This window comes from Opisthorchis viverrini (assembly GCF_000715545.1).
Source record: "Opisthorchis viverrini unplaced genomic scaffold opera_v5_256, whole genome shotgun sequence".
In the NCBI taxonomy this organism is placed as follows: domain Eukaryota; kingdom Metazoa; phylum Platyhelminthes; class Trematoda; order Opisthorchiida; family Opisthorchiidae; genus Opisthorchis; species Opisthorchis viverrini.
The window spans coordinates 526,595-545,628 of record NW_008751912.1 but is presented as its reverse complement, the minus strand read 5'-3'; the positions used below and the strand labels follow the sequence as shown (position 1 = coordinate 545,628).

At 44.6% G+C, this 19,034-nt stretch overlaps 2 protein-coding genes across 2 annotated transcripts; one reads left to right on the top strand and one right to left on the bottom strand.

The window, feature by feature from the left end:
• Positions 1 to 484: 484 nt before the first annotated feature.
• On the top strand, positions 485 to 5,166 carry T265_09106 (hypothetical protein; the record flags this gene model as incomplete). Its single annotated transcript, XM_009175094.1, has 4 exons — positions 485 to 839; positions 877 to 1,100; positions 1,134 to 1,271; positions 4,995 to 5,166. 4 exons carry the CDS (start codon positions 533 to 535, stop codon positions 5,106 to 5,108), a joined length of 783 nt encoding a protein of 260 aa, XP_009173358.1.
• Positions 5,167 to 5,345: 179 nt separating this feature from the next.
• T265_09105 (hypothetical protein) lies at positions 5,346 to 14,755 on the bottom strand (the record flags this gene model as incomplete). The annotated part of the gene is made up of 3 exons (XM_009175093.1): positions 5,346 to 6,162; positions 7,029 to 7,640; positions 14,708 to 14,755. The coding sequence occupies 3 exons, from the start codon at positions 14,753 to 14,755 to the stop codon at positions 5,650 to 5,652; spliced, it is 1,173 nt and encodes a 390-aa protein (XP_009173357.1).
• Positions 14,756 to 19,034: the final 4,279 nt, after the last annotated feature.

Below are 19,034 nucleotides of genomic sequence, written 5' to 3'. Positions count from 1 at the left end.
TAAATTCCCATTGCTTCAAAGCAAGAAGCGTGCACTGTGATTTCTTCAGTCGCCCCTTAGATGAGTTATTTCGGTAATTAACTTGTATATCATTAAAATACTAGTGTTCAACACGATTTAGGCTCAACGCTGATTATAACGAGTAACCGTGTCATCTCACAACCGGTGTCGATCCTCTCAAAAGTAAAACCGTTTTGCGGTTTGGTTTCATGCATTACAGACGGTACACTGAAAACACATGTACAGCGAAAAGTCTCGCAGTAACTACTGGACATTTACCGTTAGACGTGAGGGACGATCTCTAACCATAACGGTCTGACAGGTAGTCAATCGGAGAGTACGAATTCGATATCTCATATCAGTTTGTTAAGAGTTCCAAACTTTGTTTGCAATGGACAGAACTTTTCATTTGGTAGGTTTTAATACTTTGTTTCAATTTTGTCTTTGTACACTTCAGTGAACAAACAAGTGAAACGGTATATAGTTTGATTTGTTACACTTAGACACCAAGCACCCAGCTGGACTGGTTCTCATGACCGACCAAGTCACCTGTGTTATTTGTCTTGGGATTCTGTACCGTCCCGCCGTTTTACCTTGTAAGCACGTCTTTTGCCAAGAGTGCATTCTTTCTGCCGCCGAAAAGACAGCCTACCAATGTCCGATTTGTCGCTGCCGAATTTCCAACTGGCTACGCAAACTGAAGGATCGGAAGTCTTTGGTGAACGAAGATCACGAAAACCAACTCCGTGAGATGTTCCCCCGTTACTATCATGGTAAAGAGATTGGTCTTTCTCCGATGCTTTCAAAGTCCGAGCAGCGCTGTCTGAAGGATCTGACTAGTAAGTTTGAACTGCTTCATTCAAATTCTCATCCTAGATACGGATCATTGCGAGACCTCTGCCTCACAAGGAGAAGTATTTTCGGAGTATTTGAAAGAAGTAGAGAAATTTCGGAAGCTGAAGGTACTGGAAGACCAAAAGAACGAAGAGGCCTCTTTAGCGCTTGCATTTCAACTCCTCGAAGAAGATAGGTTATCACTGTCGGCAGACCGTCCCTTTCCCGACTCATCCCGTCAAACTCTGTCTTCATCTTCTCCTTCGGTATCTCGAATTCCTTTGACTGATGACTTTTAGACGAGGATTATTTCTCCCAGTCAAAACAGGCCCACCGTATCAAAGCCCAACAGAACATTATTAGACTACTCCATTGATTCTCACCGTCTGTCCTCTGTGTGCGAATCTGATGGTTCCAGTTTCTCTGCCCAAGGCCAGGTACGTGCCATCGAGTACAAGCGAGTTTTATTCCTTTGATTTTATCATATGCGATTCTTGTTGCTCAATCGATACAATACCAAGGAGGACGGAGGTCATGGTAAAGATTGGAAAGAAAGATGAGGGTTGAGCGAATCCCTATGTTCCTAGAGAAGACGGCTAATTGCAAGGTGCCTAAGCCACTCATGTGGATACATATGAGCTTCATACTAAGGCCAGGCACAATCGACGGGATCGACCCAACATCGTTTGGAAACCTCACTCAACACAACACAGCCTCAACCCAGCCAAGTGACCCAGCTAGAGTGACAAGCTCTTCACTAGGATCGTTTTTCGTATTCAAATATGCTCAAGGTGAACTTTGTAGGCCCCACGATGGAAGATGCGAATAGCCCATAGCGCTCAGCCTCACTGTGACCGTTCACTTTTGGCCTGCTCTCTGTGGGTCAGTAGTAAGTTTTTCGAGTGCAAAACCTGACTTTCTTTGGCAGACGGTGGCCAGACTACGTAGCTCACCTCAACCAACTTAACCTGGTAAGCCTTATGTGCTGACCAAGGGAACCAACCCATAATCTGCTGCTTGTTTACGGACGAATTCATGCTACGGCCGGCTGGACCCTGCTTTGCTATGCAGACATCCGTCATCAGATTTCTGAAGGTGTTCGAGCTCTTCAAATGGGATGAGGAAAGGACCTGCTTCCAGCCTACCGAAAGCATTGTGAGGTGTCTAAACCTCCAAGCATGCAGTTAGGCAACACGTATGTCACAGTCATCGATTAGCTGCCATTTCTTGGAAACTTCCCAGCCAAGCGCTGGGTGGGTGGGGTACACGAACACCCCATCCTGAAGTACATTTCGACTTGGTAAATGACTTTTGTTTGCTGTACCAGCCTATGCCCCAACAAACGGCAACTCAGAGGCCGAGAAATGACTTCCAAAGAGATTTGTCAAGGCTGCCTTGGTAAACGAAAAGCAAAGATATCGTGATTCGGGCATTCTTTTGACTGCGTCCATATAACCCCCACTTTGACGGTCGATTCGGAGTTGAGACTCACTTTACAGATAACGGAGAGCTACATATCCAATTATATTCTGAACGTCACTTGCTTCTTTTCAGCGCAAACTTTCACCACAAGCACTCGGAGACCACCAACTGCAAACGAGCTGTGGACTTAGCTTGACCATGTAGCAGCCAGCTACCGGTGAATAGCCCCGATTCAAATCTAACGTACCTTGTACGCAGCTTGACTCTGCCCGTAGCACTGTACGAGCACACGTGTCGGTCCACTTTCCGTCGGGAGTACACCATATAACGCAAGACTGTTCAGTCCCTAGACTCCCAAGAGTCCTCGTATTCTAACAGTATCGAGCTGGGTTATCTTGAAAATCTTGAAAAATACACCGATTAGATGAAACATAATGCTTCGGAGGACGATCGGAAAAGTAAATAAGGCTATGCTAACCGTCGTTGCAATTATCCACTTGGCTCGTCTGCACACTCGAGTTAGCAATAGTTATCGTCCTGATCAGCATCTCTTAATGCCAGTGACGGGTGGCAGCTACAACCACTGACGGCAAGTAACGCGGTTTTTCTCGAGTTAGCAATAGTTATCGTCCTGATCAGCATCTCTTAATGCCAGTGACGGGTGGCAGCTACAACCACTGTACGGCAAGTACGCGGTTTTTAAAGCTGACGATGACGGTCTCTCGGACGCCGAGTCTAGGGAGATTTAAGGCTTGAGCGAGGTTGCTGATAGATAGCGAAGGCCCAGAAAGGTGGAGGGCTTTCGCAACAAAAAAACAACTGAATTCTATTTCAACTAGACTGATCAGTTGGTCCAGATTACAGATGCTAATCGGACAATCTACTTCTAAGACGGGATATCAGCTAATTGATAGAAGCTATGAACCGAGTACTTTGAACAGTTCAGCTGGTTCCCGTCAACTCAATCTCTGGAACGACACCAACGTGAATCCATCGTAAAAACCATCAGCAGCAGAAATCCAGCGTAGTTTGAAGTACATTTATCCGTAGAAGTTTTATTACTTCCACGCGAAGCAGTGGGGCCAGACAGCTTAGTTCTTGTTCTGTCCAAAGGCGGTGAATTTCTCGTGGCTAGTCCAACTGCTCCACTGCAAAATTTCTGGGGCTGCTGCAGACTATCATTATTATTGTCATTATTAATGATAAGGTTTGCCAGATAATTTTAGGCTGAAGAACTCCCCTGCGATGGATGAGCTGCCCACGCTTCATAGGTTACGCATGTTAGGAAAGGTACTTCGCGGAGTTCTTTCGGACCAGTCCCGTAATGAGTGGAAACGATCACGAAGCGGACAATGCAGAGGCTTATTCAGGTTGACAACTGCAGCTTTTCTAGATGGGATTTTGGAACTCCACTTATCAGTCGTTCATGACACCTGCAGATATGGCTGAAATACGTGGTCTGTGGCACTTCTGCACCATAGCTATCCCCTTCAATGCGTTGATGTTCCCCGTATTTTCTGACTACTAGAATGGCTCAGAATCAACCAACTGATTATACCATTTATCAATGTATCCACCCTGCTCTTATTGGCGGCTAAAATGTATTAGCTGGAACAAACATACCTTAAGCACTTGGCTAATCGGTGAGTAACTGAACTGCATATTTCATAGACTTTTCAGTGAATTCACATGAGCACAATAATCCAAGAGCTTCCTTCTTATACGAGTAGACAGACCAACTCTTGCCGAGTCTCGTAATTGATCGAAATAATTTCTTCCAGACTTTCTTGTGAGCAATAGCTTTCAATTATTGAACGCTCGGTATTGGAAGCGTTTGTCGCTGTCTATGGTCTGAGTTGTTTACAAGCAGCCTGGAACCCTTATGCACGGAGTAAACGGGCGAGGACGACAGATTCTTAGTCGCGAAACATTACGGATGGTAAAAAGTGGTAACGCTCTTATGGAGAACGTTGAGTGAGACGAATCAACCACAGAGGAACAGGTTCAGGTAAGGTGTGGGTCAGCTAAACCAGGAGCACAATATATATGTACGTCTCATGGAGTTGCAGTTTAACTAACTCCCCATGATTGGGGTGAGATTTAGGCACTGGATCAGAGCAGCCAATCAGAATGTTCATGATAGAACTTGCGAGCCCAAAAAGTAAAAACTTATAACATCACCATGCATACAGATCGGCTGACGAAAAACTCGAAGGCACCTCCGGCTGTTGATTAAACAGTGGGTGATGCCGTTGATTAAAGATTCGCTTGGTTTCTTTAGGTTTACTCGATCCAGAAGCTGTCGACGTGCATTACTGTTGTTCAGGTAGGTGATTTCCATTCGTCGACAGTGTCTGGATGTGACAGTCTCGCTAAATAGCCTCAGCTCTTTCTTCTAGAGGGTTTGAATGACGCAAGTTGCTCAAAATGCGGCTGTTCTTAAATCGTATTGGAGTTTCTGGTAGTTACGTGAGCAGCATTTGCATACTGCAACTGAAAATTGTTGGCCTCTGACAGCTGAATTTTGTGGAAGCTGCAAGTATATTCCGGGCATTATAGATTCCGCCCTCTCCTGTTGCCTCCAGCCGTCACTCTCGATTGATTTTGCACTTCGACGAAAATCCTATCCTAATCGTTAACTGACTTTTAACACAGGACTATTTTCATATTTGAATTTACCGTTTTTGGAGAATGCAGTTTAACATTGTTTTCGGCTTACTGTGTCCTTCGATTCACAGATTGCGCAAGACGAGGCATTTGCCCGCAAGTTACAAGCGAAATACTCGTTGCCCTTACGAACACCACCTATCACTCGATCCAAGCAACGAGTTCTCCGTTCAAGGCGACGTTAGGCAACTTTGCGTGACTATTAAGCTTAGTCATCGGTGTGTATTGCAGTGTATATCAAGAGCTATTATATTATTTTCCGTTTTTCCTCCACTGAGGTGTCGCTGGTCCAACTTAATCACGGGTGTTTCGGTGTAAAATGCTTTTAGGCAGATGTTTGGAGCTTTTAGTCTCATGTCTGTCGTGTATATTCATCTGGTCATGTAAAGGATATTACGTTGGTAACAGCTAACGAAAGTAAACGGTAACGGCATTTTTAATCATTGAGAAATAAGTTACAGTAAACAAGGTTATCGATTCTTCTTGATCTGGAGTTACCTACATTGTGTATGTTTTGGGGAAATAATAAGTCAGCGCGTCCAGTTTCCTCCTCGACATGGGTTTGCGTTATGACTCAAGTAATTCCGAATTCGTTAGTGAATTCAGGTACGAGAACAATTTAATGAACAAACGTTTAGTCCCAACATGCTGCAAAACTCCGGGGCGAGATACCCCTCCTTTGTGGTCCGTTTGATCATTACGTATCAGGGCTGTTTGGTGTTCACTTCAAAGGTGCATTTTAGTCGCCTCCAACTGGCTGTAGTATTTTTTGTCAAACGAAGGATGAAGCTTGCCAGTCCGTGCCTCATGCCGCAGCTTTTCGGTATGCCAATTTTCTAGTTCATTTCTTGCTTCTTTGGTGAAGCTGGGGGCGAGACTATCGACAAAGAAGTGCGGGTGGCTCTTTAAGAATGGCACATCGATTGCACCAAATAAGCAGCGTGAATTCTGCCAAAAGCGACTCCGACAGGGTCTCCTGTGCCACATTCGGTGCTCGGCGCGAATTGGTGTTTCTATTTGGAAGTGGTCCCTAGAGTTTGCAAAGGCTCCAGGAATGGCAAACACTGACGGGTTGTTGTTGAGAATTGCAAAGTATCCCTCCTTAATTTTGTTTGGTCCAAAGTCTTCTTCATATGCTCGAAATGCGTCCAGCAAAAGCGTGGCCATGTCATTCTGTAAAACGAAGGAGACAAACTCCGGTCTCACGGCAACCGAATCGTCGCCCTGGTACCATGTGACCTGAAACAAGACAATTGTGACTGCTTAACGTAGATACTGTGTGCTTGACGGATATCTAGGCACAATTGTCTTATTGTTGAAGCCAATTCTGATTCAGGAGAACGCTTTCATTTAGTCCGCTAATGTGAGTCCCATCGGTTAAGCTCCTAGACTGGCCTCCTCAGAAAGTACATCATATTGTAAAGTCATATAACGTGTTCTTATTCTATCATCATTACTAAGCATCAATCTTCTGGGAGAAATGAGACGTGTGATCTCCTTTCGGGGAATGGGTTACACATAAAGTAGCTGACGAGAGACACTTTTTCGAAGTGTAGGAGACTAGTCTCTCCTTTACAGGGTCTCCTTTGCAAGATTATTTCACTGACGCTAGTTTCAGTCGTATGCGTACATTTTTTAATAAGATGAACAAAAAAAGATATCCCGATAACAGATTGCCAATATATTCGAAGGGAATCGAAGGTGACATGTTCTGTTTTACTACTCGCCTGTGTACTCTAGGAGCCGTTGGGTGAGTCTATTTAGTTGACCATGGTGCCAAGGAATCTGATGAAAACATAGCAGCTACCACATACTCTGCTGAAGGTCTGCGGGTTGACGTACTATTAGGTTTTCCTATTTTAGAAGAAAACTGCAAAACTTGGCGGTGAGCTTGCAGGGTGCTTGTGCCATAGAAGCTCATCAATCATTTTAAAAGTCTGCTGGAGACATTGAGCTTTGTCAACGGTTCCTAAGTGACCCATCCGAATCTTCCGAAAGTCACGGCGCTAAGCTTTAAATGAGACTCCATACCATCTTATGGTGAAGCGAAGTAAGGACTACTAACTAAATGAGGAATAGTTCAGAAAAACGACTATCTCACTTACATTCAAGTCTAAGTAGCTTTGGGGTGTCGGGTGGTTACTCTTCGTTTTTCTAATGTATGCACTGACAGCATTTGATCCGTTGAGCAGTTGAAGAGCTGTCACGATTTCCCAGTTTGTCTTCAGTGGGATTTCGCCTCCAGATAGGTTAATCCAGTAACGCCATTCACTGGATCGTTTCTTCAGTAGTTTGGCACAAACCAAATCGGCCTCCAACAGAGCCACCTTCCCACCGTCCATCGCAACACGGTCTCCATCTGGCACGAAAAACACGTTTTCTCCGAATTCCGCTAAAGCTTCCTGCAAACTTGCATTGTAGACGAATGTCGCAGAGCGGTCAACATGTATACAATAGAGGTTCTGTGGACGATAGATTTGTTGGAGCAATTTAGCGATGCGATTGACATTCTGAGTTGCTCTAACACTGAATGCAATGGGGAAGTGTGGTCCGACAGTTAATACCGGCATAGGTGGCCTGCGCTCACTAGATGCTTTGTTTCGGTCGACAGGTACTGGCCAGAGGGCTGTTAGGATCGTTGCTAAATCAGCAATCACAGCGATCAGTATGTGATTTTTCATAGTTTGTTTCTCATAATTGTGGTATTCGTAATGTATCTGAGCGGCTGAAAGTGAGTTTTGTACGCTTTTTTAAGAGGTTACATCCCATCAAACTCAGCAGAACATGAAATAGAGTGCAAGAAAATCAAACAGTGGTTTACTTGGTCATCGCTCAATGAATCTCACACAGTGCTATTCGAGTTGAGCGCATTTGGGGGATTTCGCATAACCCTGGGAAGAAACTGCAGTCCTTGGAGGCGTTTTATGATCAATCAGTCTTAAGTTTGTTGATAGTGTCGTCTGTTTATCCTATCAGACTCAGGATCACCGGTACTTTCGTACGGTCGTCATCGTCGACGGGAACATCCGTGCTTGACTCCGGCTTTCACTACGGTACTTCACACAGGCAGATTGGCCACTTAGTTACTCTGACCTAGAGAAGAAGACGATGGATCGGAACCCTCAACCTGTGGGTTCGGCTCAATGAGATGACTTTGAGGAGGTAGTTTGGCGGGAAAATGTCGATTTGCTTCAGTCATAAGAAGTAAATTGGCGGATCCTACCCGTAACCTCGAGGACCAGCAGACCGTTATGCCATGAGTTTGTGTGGGTACTCGGTTTAGTTCACCACGATACAGTCTTTATCCTTTGTAAGGGTGTCGCTCTTGGAATTTGCTACTAGTTAGTGTTAAACGTTCTCACTAGTGCGCTTAGGCTGAGCTTGTTACATTCTTGAAATGGGAGCACTGATAGAGTTTATTAGTTTAGACGGCATATGATAAATAAGTAATACGACAACCCGGATTACTGTTGATTGGCAGCCGTGAGACAGCGTAGTGAATGATTTAAATCACCAAAGACAGCAACGGAGAGAGAGAGAATGCACGTTCTGGAGCATGACTTTGCACTTTGAAGGTGCTAAGCGCGTACCAAAAGATGGTATGATGGTGGTCATTTTATTCAACGGAGCTTATGCTTCGCCTTCGTTTCGAAAATGAGACCGACAAGGTTCTCACCAGCAACAATTTGAACACCGGGGTTTCTCAAGCCTTTCAGCGTTCGCCCCATTATTCTATCAATGACTAAATTGAACAAGAATTGAGGGATTGGACATCCTTATTGGCCACCACCTTTGTAGGGCAGCTTTTGGAAAGGTCACCATTCACTCTTACACGCCCAGAAGTATGTAAATATAGGGGCCAGATTATGTTCACGAAATTTTGGGGCACCCTGTTGAGCAAGTGTGATTAACAGCCCTGACCAGTCGATAGAATCGAACGCACCCCTGAAGGAAAACAGTGATTTTGAGTCACCTGTACATATGGCATTGCTGTAACATCTGGTGGTGGCCGACGCAACTTTTACTTGGTCGAAATCCCACTCGATGCTCACAGGCCAAGGATTCGCGTTCCACTGAAAGACGCCAAAGAATCAGTGACGCCAGAAGCCCTGTTACAACGAGGTTCAAACTAACGTCTGCAGTTACTACATTCACTGCGACTACCCCTTCTTGAAAATGGAATGGTCTGTTTCTCCCAGATAGATCCAAATAGGGTAGACCGACACTAGCTGAGGAGTCCACAGCAATCCTTGAAAAGAGCAGGTGGAAGGTTGCCAGGACCAGCAGCACAGTGACTCTCGAGTAGGGAAATGCACTCAGACACTTCTGCGGGTGAACGGAGTTCTATATTTGTGTTGAAGGCTGGTAGTCCGGATAGGAAATAGCAGGTGGCCAACTGAATTGTTTTGTTCAAAGTGTTGTGCCCAGCGGTCAAACGTTTCATTTGCTGGATATCATAGAGCCATTGCGGTCTGATTATTTCGCTGGCAAGAGATATCCGAGAACCAGTGGAACAGTTTGCGGACGTTTCCAGCATTTTCAGTCTATCCCATGTCTTCGGCCTCGCAGCTCCACCAAGCTTCGCGGTCTGTCTGGAACCTCAGTTTTGCCTGCGGTTGGACGGTGCGTCTGATTTGTAGTTGCGGTCAGGGGGGAATCTGTTACCGCGCCTCCAGCAAAGTCATGGTCCAATCAGAGGTCCTACGTTTGGACGAGGTTAACTGAGTTGTACTGAAAACAAGTTCCACCTCTGGTAGCACTGGATATCTTCCCAGTGGCTGTTAATATCCGACCGTTCGGCAGGTGTTTGAGGAGCTGGTTCTGAAAGTTTCGTTTGATTTATGGGTTCACTAGCTTCTCAGTGGCCAAGCGAAATGTGAACGTTTGCGTAGGATTGAAAAGCTCAATGAAAAGCAGCAGCGCACAAGTGCACGGTCGGAGTCCACGCTGGTATTCCAGAAAAAGTGGCAGACAGTGATCGACCATCGCCATTGGTAACTGACGGCGATGTGGTCAATTTGGTTTCCTGGCTAGTTTGTTGGTGGGCGCCACACCATCAAGCGATTTCAGTGCAAAGGAACAGTCTGTGATGGGCATAAATCTGAAGGAGGTGATTCCCGTCGTCCGTGTTTCTCGTATCTAACTCAACACAACCACCCAGTTGGTTTCAGCAGCGTTCACTTTACCTACCTGAGCGTTCGTGCCACCACCAACCACAACGATGTCTGAACTTTTAGCCCGTTGTGAAAGACCACCTAGTGTTATGGAAGTTGCCTTTGGCAGATTACCTACCTGAGCGTTCGTGCCACCACCAGCCACAACGATGTCTGAACTTTTATCCCGTTGTGAAAGACCACCTAGTGTTATAGAAGTTGCCTTTGGCAGATTCAGAGCTATGGCCCGTTGGGGCGTAAGAAAAAATCGTTCAGCTGTAATACCGGTGCCTAGCTGTCATGCCACCTAAAGGAAGCACGAAGGCTTGGATGCTGCCAAGTCGCCCAAGCCTAGACAGGGGAAGTCGAGAGGCAGAGGTTGGGTTCGAACCATGGACCTTCCGGTCAGTAAATTCGCGCTCTAGCCAGGTTGCGGTGGACATCATTTTCTAGAGATTCTTTCATAGACAGTGCAAAACGAACCACAGAGATGCCATTATCAACGGATATCCAATCGCGTAGGGACTCTTCCGCTAGGGCGCTCAATACAATACGCACCCCAGAATATCCAATAGCAGTGGTCTCTGCATCACCAAGGATGCACAGCCAGATCCTAGAAGAGAGCGGGGGAGGCATCCATTTGTGTCATGTACCATTGTTTCTGACAAATAGGATACATCGATACCGAGAAAATCCGCCTGACGATCAAGATCTACGTGTTGTCTTGCCTCCTTTAGTGTGTGAACATTGAAAGCAGCTAAGTAGACTGGATTTGGGGGTTTGAAAAGACTTCGAAGTCTCTGGGATTTCACTCAAGTCGGACATACAGAAGGTGCAATTTAGCGCGATACACGGTCAGTTTTAGTGCTGGGACTTGCGGAGAGATTATTTGGATTGGGTTGAGTTAGTGTAGAAGAGAAAAACACGGAAGTGTAAGAAGGGAGGATCACCATGCTGGAGGTTTGCCAGCTTGGCTAGGTCCAACTGCGTGGAAGAGTGAAGGGTGTTGATGTATGGACAGGATAGGGCGTCTGCGACGACACTGTCTGATCCTGGAGTGTACCGAATGTCGGTAGCGAACTGTGAAATATAGTCCAGATGACGTATCTCGAGTGGTAAATAGCGATCAGGCTTGGCGTTGAAAGCATACGTAAGTGGCTTATGGTCGGTTTGAATGGTAAATGTTCTAACTTCTAATAAGTGCCGGAAATGGCGAATAGCAAGGTAAATGGCGAGTAATTCACGATCAGAAGTAATGTAACGCGTTTGTGCAGCCTGCATCTTCTGCGAGAAAAAGGCTAGTGGTTGAGATGCGTTGTTAACAGCTTGATGAAGCACGGCACCGACGGCAGCGTTCGAAGCATCAGTTGTCAAAATTAGCTTTCGTGCGTGTCGAGGAAAGATAACTTTGTGGCCTGAGCAATGGCTTGCTTGACTCTTCCGAAAGCGGCAATGGTGGCGGGGGGCAAAGTAACCAATTTTTCTTTGGAGCCAAGAAAATCGGTCAGTGGCTGCAAAATATCTGTACAGTGAGGGATGAATCGCCGGCAGTAGTTGATTATACCTATGAAACGACGAAGTTGGGTGAGAGTCGTGGGTATGGGAAATGACTCTAGAGCCAAAATGCGATCGGGTAATGGTGAACTACCCGTGGCGTCAATGTGGTGGCCAAGAAAAACCAAGCTAGTAACACCGAATAAGCATTTGTCAATGTTCAAACGTATGTTGTAAGTGCAAAAACGTTCAAACACTGCCCTGAGATAAGCTGCATGTTCAGTTGGGGAGGTGCTGGCGACTAAAACATCGTCAAGATAGGCATAAACAAACGGTAAGCCACGTAAAACCTCGTCCATGAAACGTTTGAGCTGCGTTTCGAAGACCAAAGGGCATACGCGTGAATTCGAAAAAGCCAAACGGTGTTGTGATGACAGTTTTGGGGATGTCATCTGGGGCTACGGGTGTGGTAGTATGCATGTACGAGATCGAGTTTGGAGATGTTTGTGTGGCATAGGGTACTTGCGAAATCGTGGATATGTGGGATGGGATACCTGTTTGGGATAGTAGAGTTATTGAGAGAACGGTAATCTGGTAACCTTATCCGGTAACGGTAATATTAACGGTAATCTTATCCGGATGAAGTCGGCGGGGGGTTGGTATGGACAGGTGGACCTCTCGTTTGGATGTGGTGAACGACGGAATGAGTGACCGGTTGGGTGTACTGACATGGGTGAGTAAGGGTTGGAAAATCCCTAAGTATGTCAGCAAAATGTGAATCCGGTAAGATAACTCAGATACCTGCGGGTGAAGTTGGGGCACTAATTCCGTTGACTGAGAGGGAAGTTGGCACGTCTAAGAGACGTTAGTGTCTCACACCAACAGATAAGCTGTAGTGGGTTAGGAAGTCTGCGCCATTGATGGGTGTTTGGACGTCGGGCAAAAGGTAAATCCACTTGAACGCACGTTGCAATTCGAGGTCAAGGGCGAGGGAACGCTCACCGTATGTGGCGATGCGGGCACAGTGAGCAGCCTGCAACACGTAAGAAGCGAAATCAGGAAGTGTGGTAGCACTCTAATTTTAGCTTCCATATCTACGAGGAAACCTAGACCACTTGGACGATCGGTGATGTGGCATAGTGCGAGGAGGACCACAGAGAGTCGTTGCCGTTACTGACTGCCGGGGTGTCTAAAGGACTGTTAGAATGCAGCCTGAAGGAAAAAGGCGGTTGGTATTTGCGTGCTGTAGGACCAAAAGATTGGTGATACCAACACCATGAAGGATGGGAACCAGACAATGATTGAGATCGTGAACGTGGTCGATGCTTGTTGATCTCCAGCCGTTGAAGGCGCCCGGTCCATGTATCAAATCTAGTTTGTGGTTGTGAAATGGCAGAAAGTATTGGATCGGAATCTGTGGATGTAGTCGGTGTGGGACTGGAGACGGAGTTAACGAAAGCACTGGTGACGGAGGATACGGAGTGTGGAAGTTTATGGAGCCACAGTTGTGCCATGATCACCACCGCCAGCTTATGGCCGCACAGGAGACTGCGCATATGGCGAGGCAGTTGTGACGGTGACCTGTCACCAAGTTCGACTGTTTGTGAATAAATCCTGTGGTATCTTGTTTTTGGACTTGCCTGTCATACTGATGACGGCCGCTCGGAGGATGTCATAAAGATTTTCCTTGGGGATATCTTACAACAGATCTTCTACTTCCGTTGCCACATCTTAAAGAAGATGCTGGACGACATAAGAAAAACGGGTGGCTTGAGAAGTGATGCGTCGTCTAGTAAAAACAACCTTGACCTGGTGAAACCACACCTTGAGATTGCGTAAATTATATTCTGGTAAACAGATTCTAATTGCATTCTCGACTAAATCTGATGGATCGGAAGTTGCATCCATAATGACCAGGAAAAAGAAAAAATTACGACGGCTTGAAGTCAAAAATTAAAAATATCTTGAAAGACTTGGGCTCATCAAATTTGTGGTGGTCTGGCTACCCAGAAAGCTACTTTACCAGGAATGTGTGGCGAGAAGTAGAAATAATAACGCTAGATTTGGTATGCAATAATAAAGGGGTCAGGTGAAACAGACTCACTAATAATTGCTCTTTCTAAAATACTTCGTCGTTGTCCCAGGTCAGCGAATAAACGATGGTCCAATAATGGTTGTCCAGGGGTCTCCTTGTGAACAGTTCTCACCTACAGATTCCAAAGATAGTCTAAAATGTTTTGATACCAGAGTTTGCAGATAAGACGGGCGAATGGCCACTGTAAGCGCGAGTCGAAGCACGTGACCACTTTTGCATTGCGTGAAATTGTACAAGTGCGCGTTTTCGTAGTTTTTCTTATTAAAACAAAAAAACGGTTATGCAATTGACAAAATGCGTCATGTTATGATGGAATCAAAAGAAAGATACAAAACGCCACAACCGCCTACTTATTATCTGCACATAAATATCGATTATTGTTTTTGAAATCGGGCAGTTTCGCCTCATTGAGGTGCTTAGGAGTTGTGGCAACTTTTGACTGTCCGTTATTTCGGGCGGCATTCTAACTTACATTAAAGTGCTTTCTAGCAAACCTTTTAAAAACTCTTTCCTATTTTGAGTCCCCAATGTTAACATGGTTGTCTTGTAACTTCGTTTGGGTGGCGGTAATGAACAGCCGTGAACCCCCGATCGACCCAAGAATATCCTAATAACGGCCGACGATATGCACTCAAAACAGGTCATCTGCTTACCCTGCATCTGACCATAAATGAAAGTTGTTCGTGAGGCCGTGTGATGCTGGATATTCTTCTTTTTTACTGGGACTTTTTCTGTTACCATCTCGCAAAGTTACGTCTTCTTGATCTCTTCATAATACTCACAACTAATATTTTGCCACCACTGTCGCCATCTCTGTTGATTTGTTCTGTTGCGTTTAGTCTTTTCTCGTTGTCTCCTTCTCAACTTTATGTACCGCGATCTGTGTTTTATACTCTTAGTAGTTGAACTTCCTGAAATTCCCATTAGCTTTTTCAAAAAATGATTACAGAATTTATAAACAATTGTCGATTCGGAGAACGGATATTAAATAGGGTTCACTCAAATAGAATTCATTCTATACATTAGGATATAGTTTAAATACCTCATTCACAATCGTTTTCAAAAGTTTGGTAACAATCGGTAGATTCATTGCTGGGCAACGTTTCGCTTTTGACACAAAAGCTTCGTCAGGCCATGTGACAACGTTCCGAGGTTGGTCGAGATTTAAGGCGGAAGGAGAACCAATCAGCTAAGTCAAGCTAAATCCCTGTTGGGTGTCGGTCGAGGGATTTTAGTGTGTTGGAGTGGTTGGACAAGTGTTGGGTCGGTTGGCAAACCTACATTTGTTTGGGTCCAGCCTAGTTCTAGTCTAATTCTAGTCCTAGTCTAGTTCAGTCTAGTTCTTCTGGTTTGGTTCATTTGATGGTTCCTCTTGAACTTCGATTGAACCTTCTGTCAGTCTGTGTGGGTGAACTAGTGCTAAGATAGTTGTATAAGAGGGAAGCTGTGACCTTTGGTCGGTTGGGGTTTCCCTCCCCGACCCCACAGTTTTTCTGATGATTCTATGTGGATTGACAACCACACCGTCACGTGTCAACTTGGCTTATCTAAGACCGCTTTCCATACGCTCACTGGCTCTACACCCTCGATTCTATTCACACTGTGATGCTTAGTAATTTTCACCGCCTCGGCTATCAGCCGCTGTGGTGTGAATCGCAGTCCCCGACTTATAACTTCCACATTCCCCAGATTTATTCTATGAACCGCGTCTAATGTATGTACATCCATCGCTGAGTCTTTGATCAGCGTTTAGTACTCTTCTGCATTTCTTGGCGGTTGGTTAATCCTTCTTTTATGCTCACCAATTCTGGCGTGCAATTCCCTGACAGTTTGTCCTATATAGACCTTAGCGCAATCGTTGAAGTTAATTTTATCACATAGAACCAGGCAGAATCTCTTGTTTGTAATGTTTCCGGGCAACTGATTGTACTTCACCGATCCGCCTCATGTTTCAGTTGCCACAACATTCGAGATATCGCGATACATGTATATTTGTAATGCGCTACTCATAAGGTTGCTGGAAACTCCTCGACAGCCCACGAACGGTATCGCCCTTCTTGTGACTCATCAGGTAGACGCAGTCCCCGAGTTTCCGTCAACCTGATGTTCTACTTGAAACCAAATTGCACGTAAGTGGCGAAACACACTCATTTGTAGACTCATTTGGTTTTTCGAGAGACCCAGCTGGAACCCAGGTGAATCTCTCGTTTGCGGTGTTTCCCTTTAGCCCATACTGCACACCATCACTCCAGGTCACAGCGAGTACTGAACACTTGGGATAATTGTTATGTCGCCAAATTGAATATGTAAACTCAAGTACTAATAGAATGGTTGTACATATTTTAACTTGCATAGTTTGATTCGAAGTTGCTTACGAAGATGACAACAGCAAAAGGAGAATGTGACTATTTTGTTCATTTTGGGCTACTCATGAGTAGCTTGCGGATGATGTAGAAATAGTGGGGAATGGTGAGCTCAACCTCTCTTGTTCTTGTGCGTAAGGTGGGAGAATGCGATGAATCGATTTTGAGAATAAGGACTTCGGGCATTTCACCAAACAATATTAGTTCTCTTTTCACTGAGTGAAACCTACGTTCAACATGCCAGAATTAGGGGGTTCCCTTGCAAGAGCAAGAAAAATACCTGTTTCCCCCTTACTTTCTTACTGTAGTCAAAAGCTTCGTAAAGTCAAAAGGGGATTGGTGGTGAATCTCCGGAGAAGAAAATCACGATTGAATTAGAAGAGCAAATGAAAGAACAGTGAAGGAAGTACATATTGGGTATCAACTTGGAAACCGTAGCCTTAGGATGTCTGTCAAAATGTACTTTTAAATACGTATTGAGCTAAGTAGGGGGCGATAGAGTTGTTAACATCCGTAACATGAGTGTGAGAGTTTTTGTATTTTTCTAAAACTATGCATAGCATGAGAAAGGTATTCGAGGTTACTTGGGATACTTCTTCCAAGCGTTTCTCTGTGGAGGATCTTGGAATACAGACCTCGTTAGCACTAAGTGAAAGAAAGCTGCCAAGCAGGTGGTTATATAGTCTTAACTGTACGAGGGGAATCCTAGATCTTGATACTTTTGGATATGGAGCACCCGAATTGGTGTGTATTTTGAGTGTGGCCCGTGGATTCAAACTCAGACGTGTTGCATGAATAACCATATCGTCGGCACAATAGCAATCGATGAATAAGTCGGAGATAAGTGTGATAATAACACAAAAGAAAGATGAAAAACAAAAAAATATAAACTCTCATTGCGCGCCATTTCAGCCTCATAGACTTGCAAACTTAGTCCGATTTGTAGAACAGTATGGGCGAAAGTGAATAGTCGCATTTAGGGGCAATACCTAGTATTGTAATCCGTAAGATACCAATTTCAACAAGCTGAGGCAATCACGTGCGCAGAAGCTTAGCTTCATTTGAGAATGAATACCCAGTAAAGAAGAGATAACTGCTTAAAAACCGCCGTTTTGAAATTTACCTAACAGCTCCACGGATAGAAAGACCAGATATTGACCAAATGATCCATCTATGCCTCATCAAGTGGGGGGTAAAAACACTAATATATTCAGTGTAGCTGGATTAAAAGTACTTCCATCTGGAGAGACTACACTAATGTGGCCCTAAGACCTCTGTCAGAAAAGACAAAGGTAGTAGTGCTCAGTCAAATTACGTAGGGGTTCTCAAGTCTGTGACAGAGTACACTCACAAAACTAGGGTAGGGTTGACATTGTTTAGTGAGAGGCAACTTCGTTTTTCCTGTATAAATTTCAGTTCGTGGTGAGCAAAATCAAGTCATTTGAAAGTCGTGTAAGTGCTCCTCTTTTAGAGCCAAACACAAAATTTTGTAGGTATTTAGCTTTTGTTCTGTCTCTACCGACAAACATGGTCGCAAAGTATCTGAAATATTTGAGAAACGACTTGTTGGTGGAGACTGTTTGACCAAAGTAGTCTCAAGGTTTTCACGGTTGAAACGGCTGATACTAAGTAATTCGATGCCTGTTTAAGCATAAAAGACTACGGAATGCTTTTGGATTGCCTAGTCTCAGCCAACCCGTTTTTACGCGGCAAATTACAAAATGAAATCCCCAGATAAAATCCTAACCAGTGGAGTAACTTCTACGGTCATAGGGGAAACTCGGGAAGGATCAGTGCCTCATGGAAAACCATTTTTGGGAAGATCTGTTTCAAAAAGCACAACTTTGGTCATGGGTTTATATTTATTTATTTATCTACAAACAACACTGTCCGCCTAAAAACCTTGTTTTAAGAGGAATCTCGGTGAGTGAGGTCAACTATGAACCGGAAGAAAGCTGAAAACGATCATAGGCTGTCGAAGAGTTTCCAGAAACCTTGCAAGCAGTTTCGTCCAGGACACATCCTGCGGCGTCTCGAATATTGTGCCAACCGAAACATGAGGCGGCCTTTATGCAGCATATTCAGTTGAAAAATATGATAAACGAGAGATTCAGCTGTAATTCAGTTTAGTCTCCCGTGGAAACCGTAGTGTTGTGCAGATGAGGTTACTTCGCATATTTTGTGCAGTTTGGGTTCTGAAAATACGTAAAGATGACAGGAACTCGTGGACTGTGACTACTTGATGAACTCCAAGAAAAACAAAACCGGTCACGTGCCACCTAAGGGCTTTCAGCGTTTATGTTCCTTAGTTTTCTTGAGGAAAATGAATGGATAGTCTGGTTCGATGGGATATATGTGGACGCTGCAGAAACTCAACATTTTTCACTCTATGACTCTCTGTGGATGTCAGTGTTGATTAGGCTGGCGTCCACCTTGATGATTGATTGTTTGTAGTCTATGACTGAAGCGGTTGATTTATGGCCTATGAGAGCAAACGAGTTATTCGTTACCCCTCTTCATGGCGGGCTTACAGGGTAGGCTGTTGTCCATTTACAGTGTGACAACAGAAGCTCAAACTAATATACTGTTGAGGAAGAAGTTATGTAAGTATGGGTTGTTGATGAGCTTGTCAGCTATGAACACACAACGGCTGGGAAGTCTGAATTTCTGTGGTTATAAGCGAGAATTGTTCATTCTAAGTAAAATGGACACTTTATCAACAAAATACAAGCAGATATGTATCGTTCTTTTTAACTGGTCTCTATGGTTATTGTTCTACGGTACTGTACCTGAAGTTTGTTCTTGTACGGACAAAGTGACATCGTTTGGCGAAGAACAGAGTTCGGATACCTGTAAGTATATTGTCTTCATGGGCTTTCTCGTTACACCGGATTATTAGAAACCTAAAGTTATGCATTGTATATATCAGGATGCATTTTAACAGATGCTGTCCACAATAATATGATTTTTCTTACAAAGGAGAGAATTTCGTTTGAAAACAAGGGT